The 18,072-nt window shown below is 41.5% G+C and overlaps 1 protein-coding gene across 2 annotated transcripts in view; it reads right to left on the reverse strand.

Annotated features, from left to right (window-relative positions):
* LOC122560707 (interleukin-21 receptor-like) overlaps positions 1–18,072 on the reverse strand; it is a 58,305-nt gene that overhangs the window by 27,451 nt on the left and 12,782 nt on the right. For both annotated transcript variants that reach the window (XM_043711653.1, XM_043711652.1), the window contains exons 4-7: positions 14,387–14,583; positions 11,622–11,773; positions 7,631–7,799; positions 1,360–1,465 (exon numbers count right to left, since the gene is read on the reverse strand). In XM_043711653.1, coding sequence (XP_043567588.1) covers positions 1,360–1,465; positions 7,631–7,799; positions 11,622–11,773; positions 14,387–14,583 — 624 coding nt within the window. The remainder of the gene's footprint in view (positions 1–1,359; positions 1,466–7,630; positions 7,800–11,621; positions 11,774–14,386; positions 14,584–18,072) is intronic.

Consider the following 18,072-nt stretch of genomic DNA (forward strand, 5'->3'; position numbering starts at 1 on the left):
ATTAGGTTTGATAGGATTAGGTTTGATAGGATTAGGTTTGATAGGATTAGGTTTGATAGGATTAGGTTTGATAGGATTAGGTTTGATAGGATTAGGTTTGATAGGATTAGGTTTGATAGGATTAGGTTTGATAGGATTAGGTTTGATAGGATTAGGTTTGATAGGATTAGGTTTGATAGGATTAGGTTTGATAGGATTAGGTTTGATAGGATTAGGTTTGACAGGATTAGGTTTGATAGGATTAGGTTTGATAGGATTAGGTTTGATAGGATTAGGTTTGACAGGGTTAGGTTTGAGAGGGTTAGGTTTGACAGGATTAGGTTTGATAGGATTAGGTTTGATAGGATTAGGTTTGTGATAGGATTAGGTTTGACAGGATTAGGTTTGACAGGGTTAGGTTTGACATTAGAACAAAACAAAGAACTACTGATGCAGGAAATCTGAAACAAAAACAGAAATTGCAGGAAAAACTCAACAGGTTTAGCAGAATTCGTGGAGAGAAAATAGAGTTAATGTTGAACCACTTCTGAAAGAAGATCACTGGACTCAAAATTTTCACTCTGGTTTCTCTCTACAGCCGCTGTCAGACCTGTTGAGTTTCTCCAGCAATTTGTGTTCCGTTTGTCATTGTTGTTGCTAGTGTCATGCTCAATGCTAGTGATCTGACAGATTTTATTCCTTTTCATAGCTTTCATAGCTGTTTGGTACAACTGAGTGGTTTGCTAGACTATTTCAGATGGCAGTAAAGAGTCAACCATGTTACTCTAGATCTGAAGTCACATGTAGGCCAGAGCAGATAAGGATGGCAGATTAAAGAAGCATAGAGGATTTAGGAGAAACTACTGGAACTGGTGCATAAGGAAGAGTAGGAGAAAGTTTAGGATAGAGCTGGAGAGAATTTAAGAGAAAGAAGGATTGAAGGGCACCAGAGAGTGAGGGTGCAAGAGAGAAAGAGAGCAAGAGCTCAGGCACGAGAAAGAGCGAGGGCAAGGGTGTGTTAGAGTGATGGCATAATGGAGTGTGAGGGCATGAGAGAGATTGAGGGCATGAGAGAGAGACTGAGGGTATGAAAGACAGCGAGGGCATGAGAGTGTGAGGACATGAGAGAGCAAGGACGTGAGAGGGAGAGTGTGCAAGGGCATGAGAGAGTGAGCGAGTTTATGGGAATGCGGGCATGAGAGAGCATAAGTGTTGCTGAGTGTCCATTGTGTGATATTCACAAAAAATGAAGTAGCATAGGTTTCTTGGATGTACATCATGAACGTACCATCATTCCAGTGTTGCCCCTAGTAAATAGGCTATGTGGATCGTAATAGAACAAGAGCACATGACGAGAGAAGGCATTGTCAATGGTCTTACCTTTGAGGTACATTAAACTTCAGCACTGCCACAAGAAGAACCATTGTAGGGATGAGGCCACAGATAATTGGAAGCCATTGTACCTGAAGAGGTGTCTTGCACTGTGCTAAAGAACACAATAAAAATCTAGATTATTAAATTAATAGTGGCTTTTCCAAATTTTAAACCAAGTGTGTAGTTTTAGATGAGTTTTCTCTCTTGAAAGCTTGTTCCCAGATCCAAGTCTACGCCAACATTACATTAGCTGTACATATATACTCTGATATATGTACAGGAGCAAAGCAGAAAAAGCTATGAATACTCAGCTGGTCTGGAAGTGCCTGTGAATAGAGAACTAGAATTAACATTCCAAGTCAATAGCTTTTCATCAGAACTTGGAAAGCTTTGGGATGTAACAGATTTTAGGCAAGATAGGGAGAGAGGGACAAACTGGCAGGTGGAAGGTGGAAGGCAGGAAAGACTGAATGACAGAATAAGTGATAGTGCAGAGCAAGAGAACACGATAATGTGTTTTTTAATTAATTCACGGTACTTGAGCATCACGGGGCGGCACGGTGGCTCAGTGGTTAGCACTGCTGCCTCACAGCACCAAGATCCCAGTTCGATTCCAGCCTTGGGCAACTGCCTATGTGGAGTTTGCACATTCTCCCTGTGTCTGCGTGGGTTTCCTCCGGGTGCTCCAGTTTCCTCCCACAGTCCAAAGATGTGCAAGTCAGGTGAATTGGCCATGCTAAATTGCCCATAGTGTTAGGTGTCAGAGGGTAATGGGTCTGGTGGGTTCCTCTTCGTAGGGTCGGTGTGGACTTGTTGGACCAAAGGGCCTGTTTCCACACTGTAAGGAATCTAATCTAATCATCGTTGGCTGGCCAGCATTTATTGCTCATTCCTACTCTTACCATAGAAAACATCCTATACGGATGCATCAAATGAACACAGCCCGCCGATTTCTCAGCAACAAACTCCAACAAGCAGACAAATCACATCAAGAAACCCTAGCCACTCTCCCCTACGTCAAAGACATCTCGGAAATGACTGCCAGACTAGTCAGACCCCTTGGCATCATGGTAGCCCACAAACCCACCAACACACTAAAACAGTAGCTAATGAACTTGAAAGACCCTATACAGACAACAAGCAAAACTAATGTCATTTACAAAATACCTTGCAAAAACTGTAACAAACACTACATTGGATAAATAGGCAGAAAATTAGCCACCAGGATACATGAACACTAACTAGCCACAAAAAGACATGACCCACATACAGATGAGGAAGGACACCACTTCGACTGGGACAACACATCCAGAAGGGCATGTGCCCGAAACGTCGAATCTTCTGTTCCCTAGATGCTGCCTGACCTGCTGTGCTGTTCCAGCAATAAAGTTTCAGCTTTGATCTCCAGCGTCTGCAGACCTCACTTTCTCCTCAATCTAGGACAAGCCAAACAGAGATAGGCATAAGAATTTCTAGAAGCATGGCATTCCAACCGAAACTCTATCAACAAACACAATGATATCACCAACCCAGGGAAACCTAAATACATAAATAGAAAGTGGGCCATGCCACCAGTGTGTCATCCAGGGGCTCACTGATGATGTTACCTAGTATGGTGACGAAACATCTAAAAATGAATCCTCCAGCTCAGCAAGCAAACCTACATCCAGGACGCATTCAAAGTGTGTTTTGGCAACTGCTGTTCCCAAGACTGCAAGAAACTACAGAGAGTCATGAACACAGTCCAGTCCATCATGCAAACCAGTGTGATCTATACTGCCCGCTGTCTCGAGAAAGCAGCCAACATAATCAAAACCCCGCCCACCCTGAAACTCTTTTCAATTGGCTAGAAGTTGTAAAGATTTGCATACATGTGTGAATATCTTTATGAACAGCTTCTTTCCCACTGTATTAGATTTCTGAATGGACTTCTCAAATTCTAAATTTAATGTTGATCTTGCTCTCTGTGCACCTTCTCTGCAGCTGTAACTTGTATTATTCGCTCTGTTCTATCACCCTAATGCACTTTATATTGTTTGATCTGCATGCATTACATGCAAAACAAAACTCTTCACTGTACCTAAGTACATGTGACAATAATAAATCAAAAGGTTGGTGTTGAGCAGCCTTCTTGAACTGCTGCAGTCCACCTGTGCAAATATCTGTCACTACATATCGATCTGTTTTTCAACTTCATTTGGCAATTCATTTTAGCCAGGTTTGCTCTAATGTCCTTATAATTGCCTTATTTAAATTTAAAAAAAATAATATTGGATCCACGACTCTCTCCCTCAAAGCAAATACAAACTGCTATCATGCAATAGTCACCGCTACATGGGGCACCTTCACTATCAGATCATTAATTGTTCCCATCTCATTGCACAATATCAGGTCTTGAAAAAGCTTGCTTCTAGTTGTTTCCAGACATGCTGTTCTAAGAAATTATTCCAAAAATATTCTATGAACTCCTCTGGTCGGCTACTTCTCCCATCTAACTTTTCCATTCTATATGTGGATTAAAATCCGACATGATCATTGCTTTGCTTTTTAACAAGCTACCACAATTTCTTCCTTTTATCTCCACACTACTATGTGGTTGTCTTGGGGGGGGGGTTTGCTGTGCACAATTCCAGCCAGTGACTTCTGCATTTGTCATTTTAAAAAAAATCTCTACCTGAATTATTTCTACATCCTTGTTTTCTGAACTTGGATCATTTCTGTCAATTGTGCTAATACCATAATTAACAAACAGAGCCACCTCTCCACCTTTTCCTAGACACTTGTCTTTCTCAAAGGTCTTGTATCTTTAATATTGAGGGACAAATATATGTCATCCTGCAGCCATGTTTCTATTATGGCTACCAGTTTGCACTTAATAATTTCTATTTATTAGTTTCCTTTTGAATGCAATGCATACATGTCCAGTCTTCAGTTTTATTGTTTTGTAACCTCTAGCTTTATCTATTGATTTGCTCTGGGACTTGTATTCCCTATTTGTTCTTGTCATAGTTTGTTTATCATTTTCCATATTTATGCCATCCTCTTTTGCCTTGTCTTTACACCACGATTTGCCACAATCCTTTACTCTTGCCAAATTTGATCCTTTACCCCAACTGTTTAGTTTAAAAGCTGCTCTACTTCCCTATTTACACAGATAACAAGAACCCCAACCCCAGCACAATTCAGGTGAAGACTGTCCCAATGGTACAAATCCCAAATTCCCCAGTACCACATGAACTGGAACTCACTTCCCTCACATCAATCTTTCCGCCATATGTTTGTCTCTCTCACAAAAACAGAAATTTCTGGAAAAACGCAGTAAGTCTGGTACCATCTGTGGAGAGGAAGCAGAGTTAACGTTTCGAGTCCAGTGACCCTTCTTCTCAACTGATGGTAGCTGGGAAAAGGTTGGTTTTTTTTGATAAATACAACCTTTTCCTAGCTACTATTGGTTCTGAAGAAGGTTCACTGGACCTGAGATGTTAACTCTGCTTCCTCTGCACAGGGGTTACCAGACCTGTTGAATTATTCCAGCAATTTCTGTTCTTGTTTCTGAATTCCAGCATCCACAGTTTTTTCCGGTTTTTCGTCTCTAATTTGATTTGCCTGCACCAATTTGCCTTTTCCTCAAGTAATAATAATCCAAGATTAGATTCCCTATGGTGCGGAAACAGGCCCTTCGGCCCAATAAGTCCACACCGACCCTCCGAAGAGCAATCACCAAGACTCATTCACCTACTCCTTACTAATGTACCTGTCACTATGGGCAATTTAGCATGGCCAATTCACCTGACCTGCACATCTTTGGACTGTGGGAGGAAACAGGAGCACCAGGAGGAAACCCACGCAGACACTGGGAGAATGTGTAAGCTCCACGCAGACAGTTGCCCGAGGCTGGAATCGAACCTGGTTCCCTGGCACTGCGAGGCAGCAGTGCTAACCACTGAGCCACTGTGATTATGACCTTTAAGATTCTGCTTTTTAATTTGATGCCTAGCTTATCATACTGACAACATAGAACCTCCTTCTTTGTCCTACCCATGCCATTGTCCGACTGACATGAGCAACAACTGGATCCTTTCCCTTCCACTACAAGCTTCTCGCAGCCCCGAACCCTAGTACCAGACTGACAACACAGCTATGCAGATTCATACTCTTTGCTGCATAGAATGGTGTCAATCACTCTGCCTAGAATTTCCTTTATTATTACTACATTCCTTTTTAACTCCTTCCATTTCAACGGTTTCATATAACATGCTGCCATGGGTAGTTAGCTTATCTACCTTGTAGTCCTCACTCTCATACAGACCAGTTGAAAGAACCTGAAACCTGTTAAATAATTGCAAAGGCTCCTTCACTCTTGTTTCTGGATACCCTCACCTGCTTTGCTCACAGTCACACTCTTCTGTAGCTGAACTCCACCCAATCCCAGTCAAAAGACCCTGTCCCAAGACTACTTCCTGGAACAAGGCATCAAGGAAATGTTCTCACTCTCTGCAAACATCACAGTGCCTGCAGTTCAACTTCCCACTTGGTAACTCAGGGCTAATGCTACTCGATCTTACTGCAGACAGGTCTGTCCTGGCTAAAACTGGCGTCCAGGAGTTCCCATATGTTGCTGTGATACTTCATTTTCTTCCTTAAGTCTCCCTCTCACATGTGCAGACATCCATCCACTTTATGTCCTATTGTTGAGATTTCATTACTACCGCAAAATCATGAAGATGGATTTCAGCCATAAGCAGAGTGGTGCAATACATTTGAGAGAAGAAACAAAGTAAAGGCACACACAAAAACTGTTGGTTCCAAGAAGATGGAGGAGCATGCAGAGGCAGGTTAAAACATAATCAAGGACTACAAGATACTTTCCTGACTGAATCATAACAGCAGGAAGTATATATAGAAGATTAGTTTGTCTATACCTCAGAGTACTGTGTGTAGTTCTGAACACCACAGTACAGGAGAGATGTGAGGGTCCAAGAGGTGTACAAAGGATGTTATTAAAATGCAATATTTTAGCAAAGCTTGGTGGAAGATGCCTCTTGCATTCCACCGTGTCATAGATTTTTTTTCTTTTGTCCTTTCCTCCCCTTCTCCCTTTCCCTGCATTGCTTATAACAATTGCTTTTCAGAAAACGCCCAATTCTGATGTCAGGGCATCAACCTAAAGATCAACTCTGTTTTTCTGTCAACAGATATTGTCAGACTTGCTGAGAATTTCCAGCATTCTCTGTTTTTATTATGCTCTCTTACTTGGCCTGAGTAACTGTGAGAAAAACAACCTGCCCTTGCTCAGTATTTAGACATTTGTAAATCTTGGCAGGCTTAGAACTGGGAGAAGGTGGTGATACGAGTGTTCCATTGACTATGATGGGCATTACAGCTGTCCAAAAGCCAGTAGAAAATCACTGCTTAGGTTTATACATGAATGATGCATGCTTGGATGTGGATTTGGCAATTGTGTCAGAATTTTCAGTAATTTCAGCACCAAGATGGAAATGGAGGATAGATCAAGGCTCCTGTACAAGGCTGTCATCAGTCAAGGAGGTCTAATTAACTTCTGCACTTATTGACATTCCTATAATGCACTGCTGACACTTAGAATGGACACTTGATGCTGGAGGAGCCAGCGGAACTGAAAAACCAAAGCAATTGACAACCCTCAAGAACAGAGGGGAATTGGGAAGGAGGGGAATAAGGTTAACATGTCCCAGTGAAAAGTGATTGATGTCTTGAGAGCTTATGTGGGTTGTATACAACAGGAACCAGAATTTTATCAGTCGTGACAGAAATAACTTCAAATCACAGTATTAGTGATGCAGGTGAGCAGAGTGAGAGCCCCACAATAGAAACCCTCCTCACCTTAACCATCACCCTGTCTCTTCTATTTCCTCCTCATCCACCTTTTCTTGAAGAGAAAAACCAGTACTACTCGGAAATGAACATATCGGACTTCCATTTTGAAGTTTATGCGATGCTTCATGTCTCATTCACTAGTTTTAATATTTTATTCCTTCTGGGCAACCTTTTTACTGTTCTCAATGTTCCTCTTCATCCTCTCTCAAGTCTTCACATTCTCCTTCCAATATTCTCTGTTCTTCCCTGGATAGGTCCTCCCCTTGCTTACCAATCCAAATCCTTTCCTCTATGTTCTGCTAACATGTACTTCAGACCCGTGAGAACTTGGCGTTGTCCAATTCTACTCAGTTTTGGAATTGAGACCCTTTTAGCAAAGAAATCCATTGATTGACCCATAATTTTTGAATGGATCACTGACCTGTCTTCCACTTCACTTTAGGGCTCCAGTCACTCCAGGTCCCTGTATAATCGGAGTTTTCTGCAGGGCGACTGCGGATCTGTGCTGAATGCTCTGTGCTCGAATCTAACTCGGAGGCCACTAGTGCGAAAACTCTCTGGTTATTTCTGATATGCTTGACTTTCTGTTGCTGTAAATAAAGATCAATAATGTCATTACTCTTTGAAAATGTAAACCCTTCGGTCTACTGAATCAGTGTTTCCAGCAGATAGATTGTGCTCACCAAACCCTTACTCTCATGATCTGGTCTCCATGGTATTCAGCTGATTGAAATTCATTATGGAATAGGATTAGCCTGGGGCTTATTGGATATCATTCTCATCTGAGAGTCAAAAGATTCTGTTTCAAATTATATTCCATCAAAATTTGAGCCAAACCAGCATTACAGTCTAGAAGGAAGACTGCACAGATAGGGAAATCACTGAAGAAACACTACACTGGTAAAGTAACAGTCCTAAGGGAGAGCTGTACTTGTAAAGGGTCAGCACTAAGGGAGTTCTGCAGTATAAAAGGGGCATCATTGAGAAAATCACAGTGGCAGAGGGTAGTTGAAGAACACTGCACAAGCAACAGGGAAGTACTGAAGGAACATTGCATTGTAGAAGGATCAACATTGAGGAAGTGTTACACTGTAGAAGAAGCAGTACTGAGGGAGTGATGAACAAATGAAAGAGCAGTAGTGAGAGAACATTGCACTATAGAAGGGACAAGAAGGAAGGAGTATTACAGTGTAGAAGTGGCAGTATTGAGGGAATGATGAACTAGTGGAAGAGCTGTACTGTAAAAGGTGCAGTAATAAACAAATGTTGCACTGGCAACAAACATCAATGACATTCAGGCTAGGTTTGAACTGAAAGCAAGGCAGTGAGCAGACTGCAACCACAGGAGGTTAGTCTACTATTCTTCAGCACTTGCTACATGATCCATGGGAATGGCACTCAGGAACCATCATCTGACCATGAGAGGGAGAGCTGTTAGCAATCTATCTGGAAAAATCTCCCATCTCAGCCAGCATTCCCTCTTTAAATGGGGTATCTTCCTTCATCTGAATACAATTTTTAGTTTAAATGTCAATAGGCTGTCTCTTGTACTGAGACAGAAAATACAACAGAAATGGGAAAAGAATACATTAAAGCTTTTTAGCCTTTCCCTCAATACTTGATATGGAAGGAACCTCAATTTGTGGGAAATGAGGTTCATCAGCTGAATGAGGAAGTTCATTAGGCAGTCACTAGAGGGAGCTGCGAGATGACATTGCATGAGGAATAAACCTGAGAACTGCAGGATCATAGAATATTCCAGGACACCATCCCATCTATATTTCACATGAATCACACAAACTAACCCGACCCCCACCCACACCCCATACACTGCAAAATCTCACCAGCTTTAACCCATTCTCCCACACACTGCCCTGACCCTTTAATATCTCCCCCAATACAATCACACTCTCCTGTTCTCTTGTCCCTTTATTGTTTATCCAGTTCAAACAACAATCTAATTCTCTTCTTATGAAATTCCCGAAGTTTGTTCTAATCAGTCAGGGTTTCAGAATCCTATTTCCTGTGTTAAAGTGTTTTCTTAGCTTATTTTATATTACGATTGAACCTCTTAGAATTGTATCACTGACTAGAAGAAGCATTTTTTTGTTTGTTGGTTCATGAAATGCAAGTGCTGCTGACTCAGCCAGAACTTCTTCTATCCCTAAATGCCCTTGGGAATGATATTTAAGAGTCTCATTCTTCAATCCCTGCAGTACAACTGGCGGAGGCACACACACAGTACTCTGTGGAAGGGACACTATGACTTTGACCTAGTAATGGTGAAGGAGAGATGATACAGTTCCAAGAAGGGATGTTTGTGTGATATGGAGAGGAACTTGCAGGTGATGATGTGCCCATGTATTTGCTGCCATTGTTCTCCCAGTTAGTATGTTTGGAAGAAGTTGTTGAAGAACACTTGGCAAATTGCTGCAGTACACCTCGTAAATGGTACTTTTGCTACTGTGCTTCAGTGATTGAGACAGCGAATGTTTCAGGTACTGGGTTGGATGCCAGTCAACAGGGTTCTTTGTTCAAGGTGACCTGAAACTTCTTGAGCATTATCAGAGCTGTGATCATCCAGGCAAGTAGCGTGTATTTCATTAGGTTTGTGCCTATAGATGGTGGACAGCTCTAGGGAGGCAAGACGTGATTATTCATGTCAGTGCTTCAGCTTTGTGTTTTGCATTGTCATCCGAGGTCCTCTATTGTTGAAGATGTTTGTGGAATCTCTATATTTAGTTGTCTATCACTATTTATAATGTAATATGACAGGACTGCTGAGCTTTGATCTGATGTATTCACAGTGGGATTGCTCAGTCCTGTCTATTGCATGATGCTTCTGCAGTTTGTCATGCAAGTAGTCCTGTTTTTGTAGCTCCAGCCAGTGTGCACTTCATTTTGAGGCATGGCTGGTGCTGTCCTGGTATGCTGTCCTCACATTCCCTCACTCTTTACTCTATATCCTTCCCTTTATTCCATGCATCCCTCACTAGTGAGAGTTAGTGAGTAGCTCAGTGAGAGTTAGTACCTAAAGAAAATTATTACAGTGCAGTCCAGTCTCTGTGGATCCTGCACAACTGAGAGCCAACTTGAGTGCAAGTTGTGCCCTAGCAATAGTCAGTATTTGTGGAACATGTACTCAGTGAGTGTAACTATATCCTAGTGAGAGTAAAGGTCTATGTGTCTGTATCCTACTGATGGTCAATGCCTTTAGAACCTATTGCCCAATGAGAGTCAACATGTGTGATGCTGTACACCAATAAGAGTCTGGTGCCTCCAGCCTCAATGAAGATTCTTAGCTCTGGTAAATCAAATTAGAAGAAAGTGTCTAGATATTCTTTTGTTTTTATTTAGGTTGGGGAAGAGTTTTGGGAGTCATGCCCACCACATCTTGAAAGAGCTCAGAGGCAGCTACAAGAGTTGCTGGATGCGGAAACATTTGTTTTGGGGAAAGGTGGATGTTGGTGATCTGGGTCTTTGTCCAGTTGTTAACAAAAACACAAAAGTACCTCCAACTTCCATTCCTGACAGCCTCTCAGCCACACCCCATTCATTGGCCATGCCCCTTAGATGCCAACCTGTGCCACCTCATGCTCTGCACTTACCCCTACTTTCCTGTATATGTTCCAAGTTATCTCAAGGCTCCTCTAATCCCCATGGTCGGTAATATCCTCTAACCTGACCTATGCCACTGTACCCATCCATCATGGTCTTTACAGTCCCTGTAGTGCCATTCTATGCCAACCAAAATGCTACCATCCATTGCTCTTCCATGCCAACTCATCCAATGTCCAACATGGGCAGACCTCAGGCACATGTTGGGATTGAATAATGTTTACTGCAGACTGTTCAATGGTTATCCTCAGGCTTCTCAATTTGATGATTGAAATAGCTAAAGCACTTTTTCTTTTAAGACTGCAGTTTTAAAAAGAATTAACAGCCAAGAGATTTAAATGACTTGACAGTTTGGTAGGTTCAATGATATTTAAAAACATTTTAGGTACATTTATGTCTACTTTCAACAACCTTGAAAAGTATTTCACCACTCCCAAAGCAGATTTGAAGGGTCACCATACTTTTGTTTTTAGTTTTATTGTCACATGTACTCAAATGAGAATGGTGAAAAGTTTACAAGTCACCATGCATCTTAGATAAAAAGATACTCAGGTAGAGCTTCTTGGAAAGCTAACTCATCACAAATGCTGTCAGACCTGCTGATTTTCTCTAGCAATTTCTGGTTTAGTTCCTTTAAATCCATACTCCAGTGATAACCAGCGCCCCTTGAACTCATATGCCACTGGAATCAGTGTCTCTAGAACCTTAATGAATGTTTTCAGTACAGTACAGAAGACAATAATGCACAAACAATTCTGTATGAGTACAGTGAGACGATTAGGCCATTTTCTTACCTCCCAGCTATCTTCTTTCCTCTTGTACCTCAACTCGTATTCAAAATCATCTAAGTAATCCATCTCATCATAGGCTATTTGCCAGGTGAAGTTGTACGATTCACATGGAGAGATATACGAAACATTCAGATTGAATGGTGGAAGAGGTTTTACTGTAGCGACAAAGATTTGTTTGGCAAGTTTGAATAATGAAATACAAAATGGACATTACTTACAAATCAAAGTCCTTACTGGGTCAGGATTGTGGAGCAGACACTGTAACTGTAATTGAGGTTTTGTGAAGGCTGTATGTAGCCAAGTGTATTGACAAGATTGATGCTGATTATGAAAAATACTGGACATATACAATTTAAATCAATAATGATGAAGACAAGTCACAGGAGTCACAGGAACATTTCTACCCAAAGGATAACAGGGTTATAGAATTAGTTTCAGGAGTAAAGCTTTGAAGTGGAAAGAAATGGAATGAAGGTGCAGTAGGTTTGAAAGAGAGTGGATGATAAAATGGTATTGGTGTGATCAATTGTGATAACTAGGGAAGTACATGATCTGTACTTGGGCAATTATCTTCCTGGTAAGCTGGCCCTATTTCTGTTTGCCTGAAACTTGTTCTAACTTACTACCTACTGAAAGAAAACAATAGTTATTGAATTAAAATAATTAATCTCCACAAGCATGTACAGGTAGTTTTACTTTGTATTTAACCTGTGCAGGACCTGCTTAACTGTTCAATAAGGCAGTGCATTAGACAGCTTAACAGTAAATCCACACTGAAAGGAAGTTACTGAAAATTATGACTTTAAGCAGGTTGCTGTAAAAATTGGTCATGGTTAGATCAGCTGGCTAGCCAGCTGGTTTGAAATGCAGAGTGATGGCCACAAACTGTGTTCAATTCTGGACCAGCTGAGGTTACGATGAAGGATTCTCTTTCTCAACCTCTTTCCTTGCCTGAGGCATTGTAATCCTCAGATTAAACCACCACTGGCTAACCCTCTCTAATAAGAGAGAAGCCCTATGGTCTGGTAAGACTATGGCAACTTTAACTTCACCTATAAAAAACAATGTTAAAGTCAGAGTTAGAACTTTTCTTGACTGTAAAGCAACACACAAGTTACGAACATATGAATAAGAAACAAAAATCGTAGATCATAGAATACAGAAGTGGTCCTTCAGCCCATTCTGTCTGTACTGCCAAAAATATAACACTATATACGCAACCTTTTTAAAGGTTGTGAGGTTACCCACCTCAGCTACCACCTCAGGCAGTGCATTCCAGATTCCTGCCACTCTCTGAAATTCCTCAAATCCCCTCTAAATCTTGCTGCGTTTCCTTTTAAAATCATGCCCCCCTGTTATTGACCCTTAAACAATTGTCCATTTTTAAATCTGTCAAAACCTCCAAATACTCAAGTCTGCTCTGCCATTCAATGGCTGATCTGATTTTAACCTCAACTCTATATTTCTCTGTATCGCTAATAATCTTTCATCCCCTTGATAATCAAGAATCTATTTATTTCTGCCTTAAAAATATTTAAAAGATTCTTCATCCACTGTCTTTTGAAGAAGGGAATTCCAAAGATTCTCAACCCTTGAAGAGAAAAATATCATTTCTTCACTTCTGTCTTACTTGGACCATGTCATTTTTAAAAACTATGACCCCTAGTTCTTGATTCTTCCTCAACTCCCACAAGCTGAACTATTCTACCATATGCATATAGCACTTTGTATTCCTAGGTGAAATGACTTGCAAATACACATAAATAAAATAAATACAATGTAAAAATAAAGATAAATTTAGCACACAGTACTTTCAGATTGGGAGAAAGTGAGGACTGCAGATGCTGGAGATCAGAGTTGAGAGTATGGTGCTGGAAAAGCACAGCCAGTCAGGCAGCATCTGAGGAGCAGGAGAATCAACATTTCAGGCATAAGTCCTTCATTAGTACTTTCAGATTGACCAGGCTCCATCTGAGGTTAGAAGTTGGTCCAGTATTGACAAATCGAGGACTACCTGCACTAACAGTTGGAACTCAGGATTTCTGTGAGTGTCAAGAGTGGGTCAGGCCAGCCACTTGGCGAAGACACTAGGGTTTAAGGCAAAATGAAAAGGCCTTGGATAGGAGGGAGACAAGGCCAGAGTGCCAGGGTGGAAGGGAAAGCCCAGAAGGGAGGCAAGGCCAAAAGGAAGTGTTACCAGGAGCCAGGGCAGCACCGGGAGGGAAAGGAATTGAGGCAAGGGTGGAAGCCCAATGGGAAAAATCATGCAGATCACAGAAGAGCAAAACTGTGGCCAAAAAATGTTAAAGTGAAACTGCAATGTTATATTGATGTCTTTAAGCAAAACGACATTAAGTGGGTCAACATTAAGCAAGAATTTACTGTAATCTGTATCTAAACTGTGCAATGCTTGCCTTGTGAGTGTCTAATAGATCTGACCAAAAGTGACGAAGTTATTATTCCCCACACTAACACTGTTCCCATGTCAATTCTTGTGATGACTAATTCACACCGTTGTGATTTCATACATAGTCATACAGCAGTACAGTGTGGAAACATATCCTTCAGTCCAACTCATCTATGTTGACCAGATATCCTAAATATCCTAAATAAATCTCATTCCCATTTGCCAACATTTACCCCATATCCATCTAATTATATACCCATCCAGATGCCTTCTAAATGTCATAATTGTACCAGCCTCCACCACTTTCTCTGGCAGCTCATTCCATACATGTGCCACCATCTGCATGAAAAAAGACACTTACTGTTTTGCGTTATATCAAAGTAAGGACATATTTCAATGTACTTTTCATCTCCTCTGTGTTTTGCTTTTATGCTGATGTTGTAATTATCCACTGTGATTCCATCTTTTTCATAGAGTTTACACTTGTACTCAGTCAGACCATTATCGCCATCAGAACAGGGAATCTGATCTAGATTACATGAAATCTCCTCATCCACCCTAGATTGGAAAATAGAAAGAAATAATACATGATTTATTGTGTGGCTTAGGAATGTTATAGTGAGCATGTGACTTAGCCCTGCAGATCATGAAGTTTTGGGTACAATCCATGTCAGCTGGAATCTCAAACAACAGAATGCTTTGGTTCTGGGACGGCAGACTCCAGAACCTGGAAACAATCCCTAAGGATAACTGACCCTGTTCACAAACTAGTATTCCCTGATGGAAAATATGGGGTCTTAGTGGGAGGACAATCTCATTTATGACCCTGTCACCTCTGACACCATTTGCTACCTAAACACGCACATAATGGATGACCAGTAAAGACAAGAACTTTAATTTAATAGTATTTTTCATGACCAGAGTGCTATATCACAAGCAAACACTTTTGATGTCATCACTTTTGTAATGCTGGACAAGTATCAACCCATGATATGCACAGTATGACAGTATGAAAGTACACACAGCAAGATTTGACAAATAGTGGTGGCCTGATCATCTGTTTTTCTGATATTGTTTGAGGAACAAATATTGACAATGTCACTGGGAGGTTTCTCCAGAATTAATTTGAATAGTGCAGTTGTTTTTTTAAAATAATTATTTTTGTTCTCTCTTAAACAATGGAGCATTAGAAGAATTGTGCTGGCTGATTATGAACTTGCTTTGAGCTCTGTGAACGGTCTATTTGTGTCCAATGAGAACTAGCACAGAATTTTTCCAAAGGCAGGGGTCCCCAACCCACAGCTGGAAAAGTAACTGGGAACTGACCACACAAGCAGCTCCCTTGCAGTCGGTTAAGTTTTTGTGAAGCATGAGTTGGCTTAATGTGGAGCCTCCATCTGTCCCCATCTCAGGACAAAGTCTCACTGGTCAACAACTCTCTAGTCCACGCCAAAAGAAACTTGGATTGTAACAAGTCCTACAGGACAAAGTGTCAGGACCCAGGGTGCAGGCTGCTTTAAGAGTTGGATGTCTGCCAAGGACCCCACATGACCAATTGCCAACTGCAGTACAGCAGAAATAAGCTAGAGGGAGCAAATATACATAATTATCTGTAACTGCAAATTGTAGTCTGAGCTGTGAAGTAAATCTGCACAACATCTGCAAGTAAATTGAATCCTTGTGACTTAATTTGCGCTATTCACCAATAAACACAAGCAGTACAAAAGATGTGGGGTGGTGATGGCCTTGTGGTATTAATCTAGAGACCCAGGTAATGTCCTGGGGACATGGGTTCAAATCCCGCCATGGCAGATGGTGGAATTTGCATTCACTCAAAATCTGGAATTAAGAATCTAATGATGACTATGAATTCATTGCTAATTGTTGGGTAAAAACCCATCTGGTTCACAAATGCTATTTAGGGAAGGAAATTGCCATTCTGGCCCACTTGTGACTCCAGACCCACAGCAATGTGATTAGATTAGATTACTTACAGTGTGGAAAAAGGCCCTTTGGCCCAACAAGGTAAAAACAATGACTGCAGATGCTGGAAACCAGATTCTGGATTAGTGGTGCTGGAAGAGCACAGCAGTTCAGGCAGCATCCAAGGAGCAGTGAAATCGACGTTTCGGGCAAAAGCTCTCCATCAGGAATAAAGGCTGATGAAGGGCTTTTGCCCAAAACGTCGATTTCGCTGCTCCTTCGGCCCAACAAGTCCACACCGACCCGCCGAAGCACAACCCACCCATAAATTTACCCCTTCACCTAACACTACAGGCAATTTAGCATGGCCTATTCACCTGACCTGCACATTTTTGGACTGTGGGAGGAAACCTGAGCACCTGGAGGAAACCCACACAGACATGGGGAGAACATGCAAACTCCACACTGTCAGTCGCCTGAGACGGGAATTGAACCAGGGTCTCTGGCGCTGTGAGGCCGCAGTGCTAACCACTGTGCCACTGTGCCGCCCATGTGGTTGACTCTTAAATGCCTTCTACATTCCTGCTTACTTCTGATATCTTTTCACCCCTCCTTGCTTATCAAGAATCTATCTCTCCCTTTAAAAATATTCTCAAATACTACGCTTCCACCACCTTTTCAGGATGACAGTTCCAAAGACATACAGCCCTCCATATCCTTAACACTTTCTTAAATGGGTAGCCCATTTTTAAAAAAAAGTGACCTTAGGTTCTAGATTTGTTCACAAGAGGATTCAGTTCTTAATCCTATCAAGACCCTGCATGATTTTACACCTTTCAATCAAGTCACCTCTTCCTCCCCTAAACTCCAGTGAATACAAAAAAGGCTGTCCAACTTTCCACTTAATACAATCCACCCATTCCTTCAGCTCAGAAACCTTTTCTGAGTGTTGCTGAGAAAAGACGTTTTATTGAAACTTTTCATTTGGCATGCATCAGGATAATTTGCAGGAATGCCAATTAAATGCAAAGAACAATATTTGTTGTGCAGGAAAGGAGAATGATGACAGATTGACCAGTAGACTCTGATTGATTGAGGTGTTGCCATGGAAAATGCCACAATTACTGTTTCTAGACCTTGTTTAAATTTTAAACTAGGCAGGGTTTTTGCTGATCGGTCAGGGTATTGCCCTGAGAAATGAACCAGCAAATGTCATTTATTTTGTTGAGGTGAAATAGGTGCAGTGTGTATGTGCACATCTTTGTCTGCAAGGAACAGATTCCTGTTAATAATAAATGTAGCTTCCAGTACAAGCAAGTGCATCACACTGTGAACCTATGAATCCTAAATTAGTTGATGGTATAATTCTTTGCACTTCAGGAGTTTCCAGGAAGTGTTGTCCAATTTCAGAATCACTTCTAATGTTGGGAAATGTGGTAGTTGTTTTGCAAGAGTGAACTGCTTGCGTACCTTGCAAGCTGTAAACAGCCGAAGGGATTTTTTTTTATACAATCCAGCAATGTTTGGGATGTACAACCTACATACTCAGCATTAAAATTCATATCCTACATTACTCACGTGTGTGATAGGCAGAATGTCTTTTTTGCTTGATGGCAGCATTCTGTTAATACCTGGGTTCAAATCCTGCCATAGCAGATGGAGTAATTTGAATTCAATAAAAGGACAATCTGGAATCAAACCATTGTTGGAAACCTATCTGGTTCACCTATGTCCTTTACTGAAGGAAATTGCCATCTTTACCTGGTCTTGTCTACATGCAATTCCAGAACCACAGCAATGCAGTAGACTCTTAACTGCCCTCTGTGCAATTAAGGATGGGCAATAAATGCTGGCCTAGCCAGCGACACCCTCATCCCATGAATGATTAATACAATGTTCCAGGTATTTCTGGGGAGTTCCTCAACAGGACCAGGAGGGGTGGCCCTGGATGAGGGGAGTGGTTTGGGGCCTAAATTTGAAGGGGTCACCATGGGGGTAGACCTTAGAAAGTCAGAATTGGGGAAGGGGATCTACCTCTTTCCACCCAAGGCATTGAACAGGCTAACCTGCCATTCCTCCCCCACCACCACGACCACCCCCCCCCCACCCCCAACACTGTCTCTG

The sequence above is a fragment of the Chiloscyllium plagiosum genome, chromosome 21 (genome assembly GCF_004010195.1).
Source record: "Chiloscyllium plagiosum isolate BGI_BamShark_2017 chromosome 21, ASM401019v2, whole genome shotgun sequence".
NCBI lineage: Eukaryota > Metazoa > Chordata > Chondrichthyes > Orectolobiformes > Hemiscylliidae > Chiloscyllium > Chiloscyllium plagiosum.